This window comes from Crassostrea angulata, chromosome 10 (assembly GCF_025612915.1).
Source record: "Crassostrea angulata isolate pt1a10 chromosome 10, ASM2561291v2, whole genome shotgun sequence".
Lineage (NCBI taxonomy): Eukaryota > Metazoa > Mollusca > Bivalvia > Ostreida > Ostreidae > Magallana > Magallana angulata.
This window is the reverse complement of record NC_069120.1, coordinates 32,678,661-32,695,013: the sequence shown is the minus strand read 5'-3', so window position 1 is coordinate 32,695,013 and position 16,353 is coordinate 32,678,661. Positions and strand designations below refer to the sequence as shown.

The window sequence follows — 16,353 nt, the reverse complement described above, 5'->3', positions numbered from 1 at the left end:
CTCACCTGAGCTGAAAGCTCAAGTGAGCTTTTCTGATCACATTTTGTCTGTCTGTAAACTTTTCACATTTTCAACATCTTCTCATGAACTACTGGGCCAATTTCAACCAAACTTGGCACAAATCATCCTTAGACAAAGGGGGTTCAAAGTTGTGAAAATTAAGGGCCACACCCTTTTTCAAGGGGAGATAATAAGAAAATAATGAAAAATTTTGAGAAATTTTCAAAAATCTTTTTCTCAATAACAATTTGACCCGGAAAGCTGAAACTTGTGCAGAAGCATCCTAAGGTAGTGTAGATTCAAAGATGTGAAAATCATGATCCCTGGGGGTAGGGTGAGGCCACAGTGGGGGTCAAAGTTTTACATAGGAATATACAGAGTAAATCTTTAAAAATCTTCTTCTCAGAAACTAATCAGCCAGGAAAGCTGAAACTTGTGTGGAAGTATCCTCAGATAGTGTAGAATCAAAATTGTTAAAATCATGATCCCTGGGGGTAGGGTGGGGCCACATTGGGAGGGGGGTGTTAAAGTTTTACATAGAAATATATAGAGTAAATCTTTAAAAATCTTCTTCTCAGAAACTAATCAGCCAGATGATTCTTTATGATTGTTAAGACTTTGGCTTCAGGACAATTTTTTGGCCTCACAAGAAGGTTCAGGGTTTGATGTAGCTTTATATCCCATATATAAACAATTGTTAAAGCAATATGAGCTGCAATTTTCTTGCTAAATTTTTTTATACAAAATTGTTATTTTCTACTAAAATGACAAAAAATATCAGTGGTTTTTAAATTCTGTTAGCCTTATTTTTGTGGGAAGAGCCATTAAGAAGCCTTAATTGAAGCAAAATTGAATTATTGTCATCCTGTACAAAAATTGAACTGCTATATAATACTCCTTAGAAAAGAAATCTTTCCTCTGACAAAAATTAATGATTTGTTCAAATCTTATTTATCATAAAAGTTTAAGTTACATGCAGGTTTTTGCAGCAAAATAAAATTCTAATAAATACAGCTCATATTGCTTTAAGGATCTTTTTGCAGTCTGGGCGGACTCCGAAAACGGAGTAAACGGAAGTGATTTCTCAAAAGAAAAAATACTCCGAAAAAGGAGTTCGGCGCATGCGCAGTTAATCAAAATATCCGATTTTTACGTGAAAACAGGGCACTCAGGAAAATTGATTGTGCAAAGCGGATTATTCATATGCAGGTCTGAAAATACGTTTAAATGCTTTATAAGACATGTTTCAACAGAATGTATTTGGCAAAAATATACGTTCGTTGGGCAAATCAAATTTTATTTGCTGTCAAAGTTTGTCAATTCTGTTTCCGATAAAGAAGCCAATAAAGTGAATAATTAATGTTTTTTTCCATGATTTCACTATTATTAAAGATAATTTATGTGCTAGGGTGTGAAATACACTATTACTGTTAGTTTTTTTTATCCCGTTTGTAGTCATTACACCGTTCTTTTGATCACGCGCTGACTCGCCAAGTCGGCACTTCTTAAAACCTTGTATACATTGTAATTTTGTCGTATTTAAAAAAAAAACCATCATCTATATTAAAGGCTTGAATACTTACATTAGTGCAACAATTAATTTTCAATTTCCATATTTCCAAGTCTTAATTTGAAGTCCGATTTTCTTATCTTATAAGTCCTGGTCGACCACGTATGAGTTTTAATATTTGATGTATTTTTCCTGTTGTTTACCGAAACATTTCCACTTTTTTTTAAAGTATTATTTTAAGATGAATCATTTCTGAGTCGTTTCCATATTTTTTTTCACGCTTCTGACGGATTTCAATCTATTTTTCAATCACGTTTTTACGGGAAAGGGAGGCAACTCTCCATTATTTACATTAGCTACAAAACGGAAGTTGAGAAAATCGCAGTGCATGACGGTGCCATATACTCCGTTTTCGGAGTTTACTCCTTTTCGGAGTCCGCCCAGACTGTTTTGAGAACTGCAATACTCAACATGTGATATGTCTATAAAATCATCCTGTTAGAAAAGGGACTAATGATTATAAACATAAAAATATCTAGGGGGGGGGGGGATGGATTTTATTTATACAGGATCTACATGTATTATTGTACATTGTCCAGATAGTTTGTATTATGACTCCATTAAACTGCTTTTATCATACCTATTGTTCCTCAGGTGAGCGATGTGGCCCATGGGCCTCTTGTAAGCATGATTTTATTCATTAATTTTCCCTTAACATGCAAACATGACTTTAATGACTTCTTGAATCTACAAGGCTAATTTTTTAGGATATGAGGAATAAAAAATTTCCTTCTCAACTTTTTATAGAAATTTGTAATCAGCAGTATTAAGTCAGCATTAAATTGGAAGTTTAACGTTATGATATATATATTATATGTTATCTCTGTTACCATATATTTATGACTATAGCTTATGTTTTAGAACAAGAGATTAGAATGTTACATCCAGATCTTTGACATCTAGATCTGCTGTATGTGTATTTTTACAATATTTTGGTTTCTAATTGACAATTTGATGTTGAATTTTCAGACGTGGCAGCCGCCTCCCCCTCCTCCTGCTCCCCAGGGGATGGTGGACCAGTACAACCAGCAGATGTACCAGAACCAATGGTATGCCCAGCAACAGATGAAAGAGGTATCATTTTGAAAATGGGAAATATTGAATATACATTGAAGATAACATTTTACCATTAAAACTCTCCTTAGTTTGTTCCTTGCTAAACTCCATTTATCAATTTAAATACCCCAGTAACAAAGAACAATTGTAAAAATTATATAAATTTTGTAATGGGCCTTTAAAATTTGGGGGGAATAGGCGTAGTCTTTTTGTCCTATTTCTTCATATCATTTTCTCATGTTATTCATGACAGAATGCAGTTGGTTTCTAGACCTTAATGCTATTATATATTATTTTTTGTGTGATATTGATAAAACTTTTGAATTAAATTTTTCATCATCTTGTAAAATGAAGTTGGCTCCCAACACTTGCAATAATTCTTATGATAATCATAATTCTTACTTCAAAACTACTCAATTTTAATCTTTTATTCTAATTATTATTACAGCGAATATCACAGGAAATGGGTATAAAGAGAAAGAAAGGAAAGAAAAAGGTTTGTTATTAGGGCCCCGCAAGGATTTGCGGGTGCCCTAAAGTAATCACTCTGTCCGTCCGTCCTTCTGTCCGTCCGTCTGTCACTCTTCCGTCCACAAATTTCCTGTTTTTTTCTAATAACTTATTTTATGGTTGCCCAATCAAGTTCAAATTTGGTATGGTAGTTCAGTAGGCAGAAATACATATTTTGATGCTAAGTTTGGTTCTCTATGTCTTCTGGTTTGGAGCTGGGGTGGTGGGGTAGATTCCTAACTATGCATAAGAAGAATGGGCAAAGAGAGATAACTGCTGAGAATGAATGGGCAAAGAGAGATAACTGCTGAGAATGTTACCATTGTATACATGGAAGGCTGTGCAATATTTGTCCTTTGGGATTAATTAACCTTCCACAGAAAGAAAATCCTAAGCTTTATCTCTATCTGTCACATTGAGATTAATTACTGCACTGCCTGTGTCTGCAAATCAACTTTGTTTTGAAGTTAAGGTCAATTTTGAATGATGTGTAGTATTGTGTACATTCTTTAAAATATAATATTCATATTTTATTTTGGTTAAAATACTGTACACATTGATTTATGATAATTTATTGAATAGAGGCAAAGCCTAGGTATCATTGCATCGGTATCAATTCTTGAATTTGTTTTTTTAACAAATTTTATTTCATCCCATGTTAACCCACTTTATCCCGTGGATATGACTCATTGGATATTTTTTTGATATCCCACAGTTGTGACTTTACAATGGCATAATGAAGTAAAATAATGTAGAGTTTTATAAACAGTATAAACATTGATTGCGGTGTATAAAACATGGGATAAATAGAATCTCATATGATTTGTAGTATAATATGATTTTTATCCAACTTGTGTGTTTTATTCCCTCACTAAGGCTCAAGAAAAAAACACTTTAATTGTTGGATGAAAATCATATCCAACTACAAATCACGAGATCCTATATAATCCAGTTCTTTACATCTTCTGCTGGGCATTTATTTTTCATCATTGTTAATTATATAAAGAGGATGGAATAGGAAGTTTTTTTCACTTCTCTATATTAATTGTCATAGCGGGGCCCTTCCTGACTGGTCAGTTTTCTAGTTTAATTTAGGATTTTTCTTTAAACATTGTAGTGACAATAGTTACTAGTATTTGTATTTTTTTCATATGGAAAAAAATAGCCCACCCTTTGTCGTGATGATTTCATTTTCCTGTGTTTTATTTTGAGCTAGTTTGAAGATTTGTTGTTTTACAGATGACTTTTTTATTAGTTTTTTTTTAATGTATAAAAGGCTACGAATTTGGAGTAAAAATGTAAAAGCAATTCTAAAATTGTGATATTTAAGGTCAGAAGTTCTGGTGTTAGGGCTGGGTTCAAGTGGTAATATCAATAAAGAAAATGCATTTATCATTTCAATTAAAAAGTTTAAAAATACTGCAGGGCATCTAGTAGGCAAACTGAGTGCATGTTTGGGATAAGCAAGGGGACCTCTACTAATACAAATTATGTCAATCTTGAATTGGTTCATGTTAGTTGAGTTCAATATGCATTTATAGGCCAGTGTAAAAAGTTTGAAATTTATGATTCTTGGTCATGGTTCTTGTTTGTTGATAGGGTTGCGATGTGGCAAGACACTTACCAAAAAAAAAAAATTCAAAGTAACTAAAATTTTGGACAAATTAATGTCAATGCACTTTCAAAAAAGGGTGTTAAATTTGCCAATTTTTCAATGCAATGTCTGATTTTTTGTGTGTAATATTTTCAAAAGAAATATTGTATTTGAAATTCATATATTTTTTTTAAAGTGTGTTTACTTGATGCCAAATGCACTTTGAAAATTTTTAAAGTATTTTTTTAAAGTGTGTATGTAATAGAGTTGAACACTAACTTTTTTATGCATTTGTCTTGCTAGACAGAAACAGAAATGTTTCATTAAACTAGTGCGCAGGTAATTTTATTTGCCTGTCAAAATTAAATTCATTACTGTATTTTGCCTTCTCTTCACCTTTAGTTTTTTAAACACATAAGTGTCCCTATGGAGGCCATTGTTGTGAACACATGTGCTTGTCACATATTCTCTATGACAACTCCTTAGGGCAAAGAAATAATCAAGTCACCCATGACATCCTGCATGCGCCTGTTTTCACTCAGTAACTCTATAATCACAGAAATGTATCATTACAATGTACATCATGCTAGATACAGAGGGTTCCACTTAATCTGATAGCAGTTAATTGAAGAATTCTGTTAATCTGATCTAATATGAAAACACCATTTCTTATATATCCCTTTATTAGGTCAACTGAGTGACTCAGGCGACCTATTACAGTTGGTTTTCATCCCTTGTTGTGCGAGGCAGGGCTAAATATGCCCAAAAAAGCAAAATTTTCAAAAATCTTCTTCTCTACTCCCACTTGTTAATAGTATAGTAATAAATAGTATACTAGCCATCTTGTTTTAGTTTATCTATGAAAACTTATAAACATAAAACCCTTTGTATTAAGATACTAATGTCTACTGAATTTGAGCACCTTTTCATTATTAGGTCATACACTCTTTTAGGAACTCAACTCTTTTGCTATATTAGTCCTCTACAAAAGATTCCAGGCAGGAAGGTGGTTGTCATTTCAATACTATAATTTTTCTACTCCAAAATGAAACTCAAAGTGCATATATGAGACTCTACAACAAGTTTGTGTATGGGCTATGGTACTCAGGTGGTCGTTAAAGGGACTTGGACATGATTTGAGCTCAAAATTTAACATTTCATTTTCCCAATTTTAATGTTTTGAATGGTTAATATTTGTATTTTTAATGCTTTATGAAAATTTGAAAGTCAAATATTGAGTTATAAGCAAGATACAGAATTTGAAAGTCTTTGTTTTGTAAACAAAGCTTAAACTTTGTTATGGTTTACAAATGTGTTTTATTGGTATAAGTCTCAATCCAATGTTGCTTTTTAGCTCACCTGAGCCAAAGGCTCAAGTGAGCTTTTCTGATCACAATTTGTCCGTTGTCTGTCGTCGTTGTCGTCGTCGTCGTCGTCGTCGTAAACTTTTCACATTTTCATCTTCTTCTCAAGAACCACTGGGCAGATTTCAACCAAATTTGGCACAAAGCACCACTAGGTGAAGAGGATTCAAGTTTGTTCAAATGAAGTGCTACGCCCTCTTTAAAGGGGAGATAATTGAGAATTATTGAAAATTTGTTGGTATTTTTAAAAAATCTTCTTCTCAAAAACTATTCGGCCGGAAAAGCTTAAACTTGTGTGGAGGCATCATCAGGTAGTGTAGATTCAAGTTTGTTCAAATCATGGTCCCCGGGGGTAGGGAGGGGCCACAATTGGGGGATCAAGTTTTACATAGGAATATATAGAGAAAATCTTTAAAAATCTTTTTCTCAAAAACTATCAGGCCAGAAAAGCTCAAATTAAAATGGGAGTATCATCAGGTAGTATTGATTCAAGTTTGTTCAAATCATGATCCCCGGGGGTAGGGTGGGGCCACAATTAGGGGATCAAGTTTTACATAGGAATATATAGAGAAAATCTTTAAAAATCTTCTTCTCAAAAACTCTTAGGCCAAGAAAGCTCAAATTTGAGTGGAAGCATCCTCAGATAGTGTAGATTCAAGTTTGTTCAAATCATGGTCCCCGGGGGTAGGGTGGGGCCACAATTGGGGGATCAAGTTTTACATAGGAAGATATAGAGAAAATCTTTAAAAATATTCTGGGAAAGTTTTCGGTCCAAAACTCAGTACTTAGTGTGAAAGCACAGGTTATGCAGATTTATGTTTGATGAAACCATGATTCCCTAGTGAAAAGTGGGGCCACGAAATGGGAAGGGGGGGGGGGGGGGTATAAAGGAATAGAGAAAAATCTTCTTACAGTTACAACAACAAAAGGGGCTTGGTATTTACCAAAAAATATGAGGTGGATAAAATTGGCAGATTTTTATTTTTTTTTAGCAAGATCTACTGTACTCAATTATCAGGATATTTTGATACTGTAATGCTAATTTGATCAGAATTAATGCGATTGTTGCTCAGGTGAGCGATGTGGCCCCTGGGCCTCTTGTTTCTGTTTATCATATTAACTATGAACACATTGATCAGTTTACCTTGTTTGCCACTTCATCAATCATTTGGAGAAAAAAATTTGTAATTCCATACTTTACATAATTTGTAAACAAATACAAGACTCGAGCTTTGTTTACATAACAATGACTTTTTACCTCTGTATCTCTCTTAAGCCCCTTTCACAATTGGTGCACGAGCACTTTACAACACTTTGCAATCAGAATTTTTTAGATTGGCACGAAGCTCTCCCATACATTGCACGGGGTCTCGTATTTATTGCATGCATTTTAGTGCTCGCATCAAGTCTCTTTTCTTAAAAATAGTGGATATGCACACTATTCAGACGCAATCAAATGTACGAACGTTTTAGAATGTTTTGTGTACTCGCAAGAGTGATGCACGATTTTTAAAGGTCGTAAGATGAATCGCTGCTGTATATGCGTGTGTTTTGCGACCATGAGACTATTGCTTAACATGTCTTATGTAATCTTGCAACGTTTTACTATCATTGCACAACTTATTAGCCTCAATATGCCATGCTTTGCCACCAGTATATATAAACCCTGTATAAGCATCTCTGTTTCAGACCACAAATAACAATATACATTAATTGCATGATGGTGAGGGGAATATGAAGATTTATTGCTCCAAGAAAAATCAATTTTCTCGAGGGCTTCACCATATGAACATTTATGCAATAAAGGTTTTATTGTATCAAACAACATATGATTAAACAAAATACGTTGTTTTCGAAAAATTGTCTGATTTTTCAGTAGCAATAACGGTGTGATTGTTTGATTTCCTTGTTACTGCATCTCTGTCTCTCTCAACTTTCTCTACTGAAGAGCGTCGGAAAGGGGCGGTATATATCCCCCCTCTGGCTCGCACGAGCATTCGCAAGTTCAATCATCCAATTACCTGGTCTCTCGCTAGATCCTATCACATTCTCTTTCAACAGTCGCTTTCATTGTACAACAGTCACATATAGACGCAAGATATATCACAAGATTTAATGCGTTTACATCGCACAATGCTTGCTTAGATCATGCGAATTTCGTACGAATACTTTTTCAAATTCGATTATTTTGGCACCAGTTTATGATTCATATATAATTTTTTCGATCGCACGAATATTTTGTCTTTTCTGATCTTGTGCCAATTGTGAATAGGGCTTTAATACTTGACTTCTTACATTAAAATTTTGGTCAGTCATTCAAAATGAGCAAGATTTTATACATAAAATACATAAAATAATAAAAGAAAATTTTAACAATAAAACGTGTCCCTTTAAGGCCTCTTGTATTTTTTCCTGATAATCTGTAAGACTAAAGCTGAACATCACTCGTAAATAGGCACTGTATGCCATATTTCTCTTTCATCACTGCTGTCCCTACAACCCCTATATAAGGCACAGGCCTCTAAACAGTTCAAAGTACTTTGCTGTAGAGGTCTCACCTGTGTGGATGTACATCTTGCCTCACTGTTTTACTCGGTCGCGATAAAATTATCAAATTTTCAAGCCTGGAGAATACTAACATCAAGTACTGAAAACCAACTGTTATGCGCATGCAAGAAATTTTTGCGAGGTTAGCGAGAGCCTTGTCGTCATGAATATTTCTCGCCGTGAACCAATCATTTGTCTATAGTTTTTATAACAATACAGGTTTGGATAATGCTTGGTCGCGAACATTAGTCGTGAACCAGTTTATCGGCAGTTGATCACGAAATAAAGTCGCCGCGAATAAAAATTGGTTTACAGTAAGTTAGTCTATGCATTATTTACAAACAGAATATGCACATAGAATAAGAAATAAATGCATAAAATCAAAAGACTGCGAAAGGAATACTACACGTCCACCACAAGTTTCAGGTGTGCAATCGGGTGTAACGAAATCGAAGGGTTTATATACCATCTGTGTGGCGGTGCCTATTTATGAGTGGTGTTCAGCTTTAAAGCTACCAACATGGATAGTTGTTCCGAATGACCGCATACAGGACTGACCTTACCTGTGTACACATTATATTGTTTGTTTATTTACCTATTGTATGCGTTAATCTCGAGCAGGGCTTGCACAATTTATAATCGATAAAACATGGAATTTCTGAATCTTTCTAGTGATTTGCTTTGGAACATGTGACATCGAGGAAATTCTGATTACTTTCAATTTTACATCGGAATAAAAAATAAGTAAATAAAACCCAAATAAATATCATTATGCATAATTAAGTATTTAAGAGTATTTTCTATAACAAAGAAAATGAAATCAACTAAATTTTCCAGGTGAAAAAGGGGCTTTTCAGAAATTAGCCATTAAATTTCCTCTTTTTTCCTACTGTTGTAGTGTATTTGGTGGGGTGTGTTTGTTTTGTTTTTTTATCGGGCATCCCGGTTTTGCAGGCTTTTGTTTATCTCTCTTTTCCGAACTGTCGCTGATGTAGCCAGGTGCAATCACCAGAGAACACAATATATTGTTAGTTCTTGTCCTTTGATACAAAATAGATTATCTTATACATAAGTGATTGGTTGTTTATTAATGTGACCGTGGAAATTACTTCATTAGCGTCGCCGGTAGGATTTCTGATGGTCAGTTTGGACCTGTGCGATGCCTAGGGAACACCGTGCATTTCGGCCATGTGTTAATGTCTTGAAAGGCCACATAAAATTAATATTTAGATTCTCATCCTGATTTGCAAAAAATATTGGGCGGAGGGCGGATTTTATTTATTGTTTTTTATTTCTTTAAAAACACCTTTTTCGCAGTTCATGTTCTAGAAATGTTAACTGCTCTTTTCTTTTAAATTGCTAATGCTAAAATGAGTACAAAAACCCACTTTTTATCTTTTAATTCCATTTTATTTCAACTTAACTGTTTATGCATGAAGACTTTTGTATCCTTAGGATAACAAACATTTATTTAAGCAGAACTTTTGTATTAGTCCAGCCAGACTAACTAGACATAAATTTTGTAAGTCCAACTTAAAATCTATTAGTCTGTGACTTACAGACAAAGGTTAATGTTAAAAAAAAGCTAAACTGACTTCATAGAAATGATGTGAATTCTACGGCTAAGCGTACGCACATAATTTTTGTGCACGTAACAACTCGTTGTGTTACCTGTTGCCAAGTGTGTTGCTAACGCTGAGGGTAATAGAACAGATCATAAACTGTGCTTTAACCAATCAGATTTCAGTATTTAACATGGAAGTATAATGTAACGAATTGTTATGTGCCCGTAAATTATGAGCATATGGTTTGCCGTAGAATAACATCATTCCCAAAAAAGTCATTTAAGTTTTTTTTTTAATTAAGACATTCAGTATAATAAATAAATAGGACCTGTTTGGGAGGGTTACAGTTAAAATTGACACCCCTTGAAACCCATTGTCAACAGACGGAACTGTTACCAGTTTTTTTTATTCAAGTATTCATATAAATCATTATAAATTCTTATTAAGGAGGGAGTCTTCTCGTTATCAAACATTCTTCTTATAATAAGAAATTCATGAAATTTTGACACAGTCAAATGGATCATATTACCAAATGATTCTATAAGTTTAATCAAATTTGACCTTTTTGTTTACGCATAAAGGTCAGGTCAAGGTCACTACCTTTTTCCTCAATGTAGCTAGTGGATGATAAAAATAAGCGTAGCTCTTTGTAGTTCTGTAGACATTTGTTTAAGATTTGAATATTCTATTTTTCAATGAATAGATAGAATATCAGAATGTCTATCAGCTTATACTACTAAATTGGAATAAATATTTATACTAAAATTGATATTGCTTAGCCCGAATTTCCTCTATTTTTTTTTTATTTTTAAAGAAATTTTGATTATTTTTTTATACTTCCAATAATAAAATATTTCTGATATTTATGTATTATGAAAACTTTATTTAAAGATATAAACTGACACAAAAGCTAATATATTGACCATTTAATAAGAGAGAAAAACTGATTTTAGTGATTTTTTCATAAAAATCAAGGTATAGAATGGGCGCTTAAAAAGCATATAAAAATGTAATTTGATAGGCAAATCATATTTTAAAAACATATTCTGAAACCCAAGTATCATATCATTATAGTTCACATTAGTAAAAAAAATCCAACGTTAATGTTATTGTTTTTAAAATGCTAAAACAAACTCATTAATCTGCAGCAATTCTGAATTGCGAAACATGTGATATTTTCCTACGCCAATATTACGCCAAAAATATAGTCCTTGTTAGATTCTAAATATTGATTACTTTTTCTATGCCAAATTGTATGATAGTAAAAAAGAAAGAAAAATATACTATTTTAAATTCCTTTCATCTTGATTTCATGAACAATTAATCAAATTTACGTTTGACAAGTCGAAAACTAGAAAAGACTCCTTCCTTAACTTGATATTAAGTATTGAGAAATAGAGGAGAGGAGAGAGAATTGCTCTAGATATTGAATAAATTCTTCCAGTTTTCCCAATTTAGACTTGACTATTATTTTTGCAAGCAATATATCTATTTGTGTCATAATCTTGATTGAGGATATCAACCCATTCAGAGAAGGTTTCTTGCTACGGCTTTTTTGAAACTATATAACTGCTCAATCATTGCTTTGTCTTCAAATGTAATGAACAATGTTCTTAATAATATTTGTTAATGAGGCCATTCATCTGAACCACTTTACTAGCTTTATTGTGTCTTATGAGTTAACTGTAAAATTTTATTTGTAGAAGCAAAGAAAAGTCGAGGAAGATGACACTGAAGAAGAGGAAGAAGAAGATAATGAAGAGGAAACTGATGTAACTTTTTTGTTTTTTATCTAGGAACTTCTTATTGAAAACCTATCAATACTTCTGTATGTTGTATGGTTATTTTATTTAGGACATATGACTAGGAGTTATAATAGGTAGGTCATTGTACCCGGTAATCTACTTTTTGCTTCGTATCATTATTCATTATCCAAAGATATCATCTTTCAAATTGCTGCATTGTGGCCTAAAATTATAAGATTGGCTAGTTGGTGCATGTTAGAACTCAGAATATGATTTCTCGCATTACCTTTGGTATGAGATCGGTTTGTCCAGTGTGAGATAGCAGTGTAAGATTTTTCTGTCTTACACTGTGTACCGCGGTATTAACTATACTTCTTTAAAATCTAATTAAGAAACTTCTGCTGTACTGAAATGAAAACTAATGGATTAAGATTATCCTTTCAGTAATGGTTTTGGTTATTTGATAACAATTTATCATATTTTTATTTTAAAAACTCTCAAATCCCCTGATTCCCCTCATTTTGACTTTAATACACTATTTTGATTAAACATGTTGAGGGATAAATCGAAAGTAATCTTTTGAACATTATAACAGAAAGTTGTCAGACATCTCTTTATTATTTATAATGCAAGAAAAATAATCATTTTATACTCGAATGGGATAGTGAAATTCAACCTTAGGGCCAAGATTCATTGTCTAGGACTCGACAGAGCCTTGCCCTAGACAGTGAATTTTGTCCCCTTGCTATCCACCAATGTAATAATGAATGATTCTATTAGTCCTGGCCAAAAGGAGGTCTTAATGATCTATATAATTATTGTTTTAATGTATTGTTAAATCCTGGAATATATGAGAGTTTTTGTGAGTTGTATACCGTAATATTTAGTAGAGTTTCGTATGTAAAAATTTGGAAAGTCATACAAGAACTGTTTGGATGGGCAATGTTGCACTTGGTTCTCTTGTTTACTAAAATAAAACTATTTGACATAAATACATGTTTGTAACTAATTTTATAACAGCCAAAAGTTGAAGCTATGTTGAAGGAAAAGTTACGCTCAGTTTACATTGATGAACTGATGCGGCGCTTAAAAGTCTCTGGAACCCTGGACATTACAGAGGGAACCATTGGATTTTATCACACATATGGACCAACAGACCCAGTTGTAGAGTTCATGGCCACAAAGGATGAAGATTTGACCAAAAAAAAGTGGAATGCAGAATATGATGTACAGTATTTGAGATCAGCTATGAGAGGTTTGGGTAAGTAATACCTGAGCTTTTTTATGTGTATGCACTTAGTTTTAAAATAAATATTGAGATATACAGTGAAACTCGTATAGTACAAACATGGATCTAGCAAAAGCTTGGACATAGCAAAGTTTTTAAGACCTAATGCCATTGGTCTTTGTCCGTTGTGCGTAGTCCGTTAACAATTTTACATTTTTTACTTCTTCTTGAAAAGCACATGACCAATTCTTACTATTTTTGGTATGAAGCATCCCTATGGTAAAAGGAATCTAAATTGTGAAATTCATGGCTCTACCACCCCCAGGGGGCCACAGGTGGAGCCAAATATGCCAAAAAATAAGAGCCAAATTTTAAAAAATCTTCTCTACTTTCACACATGTGAGGAAAAAACTGAATGCATGGTTATGGTGTCCATGCAGCTCGTAACCGAAATTGTGAAATTCATGGCCCCTCGATCAGGGGTTCAGGCCTCAGGTTTACATTGCCATATAGTAAAATGTATTAAATCTTAGAAAATCTTCTTTGTCACCAAGTTGTCATGCTACATATAAATATTCTGATTTAAAGTAGATTTATCAGTTTGTTTTAAACCCTTGGGGGTTAGGAAAAGACTCAAATCGCGGTTCAAAGGACTATATATGGTTTGAGGCTAAAATGGCCGCCTTAAATGAACATTGTCATTTTACTTTTATTCTTTGTTTTATTTGAACAAATATACGTTTGAAGTTTTTTCACAATTTTCATTTTGATTTTAGTGCCCACAATTTAAAGATATGACATCATACAGTTTACCTTTTCCTGCCATTTTCGCATTTTTAGCATAAAACTGCTTGTTTTGAAGCAGTTTTTCTTTAAGGAAACATTGAGCGACTGCTTGAACAAACAAAATATTTTCACCAAAGATGTATCTCTCCAGTACTTATGAGTGACAAAAAGTTTGTTCTTGTTCAAAGAGTCGCTCTAGATTTCCGATTCGAAAAAAGATCAGAAAAATGTCTATTTTTGACTGTTTTTGATTGAATTATAAAAATAGCGTCACTTCTGACGTCATATACTGCCAGTGAGTGCGTATTTAATCAAATAAATAGGTGAAAAACATATTTTATGTCAACTCTTTTAGAAAATTACACAACAAATTAATGTACCTGAATCACTTGAAAATTAGCAAATTAAGGGGGCCAAATTTGACTAAAATCATATATAGTTCTTTTATCATTAAATAAATATTAAAAACATTGAAGGTGTCACGTGTCATTGAGCAGGTCGGACGTGTCGATTTTTGCTCCCTGAGTTTTTTTACTTTTTTCCCTGAAAATAGGCGTCTTGTCTTTGTGATGGACTTTTCCAGGAGGTTTTTCAGTGTATATAAAGTTGTGCATTGTGCATTGTGAAACCTGCATAAGTGCAATTTGATTTTGTGTAAATAAGTTGTTCATATATTGTATATAAGTTCTACACTGTGATTGTGATTATTACTCACCTGTGAACTATGTGAAAAAATGAAAATATTATGGCCTTGTATCATAAAGACCCATGTAGGTCATAAGTGAAATGGGCTATAATGATATATGACCTTGGGAAGGCTGTGATACACTAAATTCTAAATTGATATACAGTCGCACCTGTTTAAATTAAGAGGCCACTTGTGGGACAATGACAACCTGGCCGCTTAAGACAGGTGGCCTCTTATTCCAGGTTTCAAATTAATGAAGAAAAAACACCAAGTATTTTCATTTTGGCTCTATTGCACAGATTTATTAATAGCATCTGTAATGGCGGCGTACACAGAGAAGGTGAATGCACAGCTCAGATTGCTGAATAAACAGTTTATATTAACTTTTAATGGCCGTTTTAATTCAATTTATCTAGCAATGTTTTAAGAGCAAAACATTTTCTGCTAAATACGCCCAAATAATAATTTTCAAGTGATTAAATGAGGTAAACAAACAGAAGTAGCGTTTCCGACAAAGGCTACGTAATGAACTACGATAGCCAATATTTCACCTCTTTGAAAAAGTATCAAAATTCCATTGGGATATATAATAAGCACCTCTTTAATTATCTCACAAAATTTTTTAGAAAAATGTTAAGCTGTTTAGCGCAAGACTGGCCATTTAATAACTTTGTAATGAAGTATATAAGTACGTGTAGATATATAAACACAAAACAGGTGTTATCATAATCAATTATCTCATTAAATCTCAGCAGACTTTAAATTACACACTCAATTATTTGTCATTAAAGCATTATCAGCTGTCTAAGTTTGGCTTGTTTCGATACGGGGTCACATGTCAGAGTCAAAAGTCATGTGACAAAACAGACTAAATGGCCGTTGAAAACAGGCATGTTGAAACCATGGGACCTAAAAACAGTGGCCGCTGGCTGCATTAGACAGGTGGCCACTGAAATCATTTAAAATATAGTGAAAAACTAAACGGGCGGGATTGAAACTGGCCGTTCATGGCGAGTGGCCGCTGATTAAAGGTGGCCGTAACAGCAGGTGCGGCTGTATTCCTTAAATGTGAAAAGATCAGAGAGTATAAAATATTGGGCAAAAATTTAACTTTCAATATGACATCTACTGGTATATGTCATATTGAAAGTTAAATATTAGTTAAAATATTAGTCAAATATAGTTAAATATAAATATAAAAATATAAATATAGTTAAATATTAGTTAAATATTATTATAATATAAAAATTAAATATTACCGGTAGTTAATATTAGTACATTATATACTATTTTGCTTAGGTACAAATGAAGATGCCATAACACATGTGATAACTACCAGAAATAATGCCCAAAGACAGGATTTGAAGAAGAAATACAAGACTTCATATGGACGAGTGAGTACTTAGTAATTTTCTCACTCTCTCAACCTCTTTCTTTCCCTACATATAAAGTCACCTTAGTAGTTAACCTGCAAGTATGTGTGTGTGTGCTCATATATGAGCATCCCCCCCAAAAAACACAGTAGTTGTTGAAAATGAATTAAGTTCTAAGCTTAGATTTGACCAATGAAAACTGTTTTGTGCTTGGTATTGTACTTTCTGCAGGCATAGAAAATGAATAAATTCAAAAGTGATAGACTCAAAATTTATGTTCAGTTAACCCTAGTTATTAATAATGAGTATTTTTACTTTTTCAAAGCC

At 33.2% G+C, this 16,353-nt stretch overlaps 1 protein-coding gene across 2 annotated transcripts in view; it reads left to right on the top strand.

Annotated features, from left to right (window-relative positions):
• Positions 1 to 16,353, top strand: part of LOC128165838 (annexin A4-like) — a 48,974-nt gene that overhangs the window by 11,885 nt on the left and 20,736 nt on the right. For both annotated transcript variants that reach the window (XM_052830688.1, XM_052830689.1), the window contains exons 5-9: positions 2,540 to 2,644; positions 3,075 to 3,122; positions 11,910 to 11,978; positions 12,972 to 13,212; positions 15,953 to 16,047. In XM_052830688.1, coding sequence (XP_052686648.1) covers positions 2,540 to 2,644; positions 3,075 to 3,122; positions 11,910 to 11,978; positions 12,972 to 13,212; positions 15,953 to 16,047 — 558 coding nt within the window. The remainder of the gene's footprint in view (positions 1 to 2,539; positions 2,645 to 3,074; positions 3,123 to 11,909; positions 11,979 to 12,971; positions 13,213 to 15,952; positions 16,048 to 16,353) is intronic.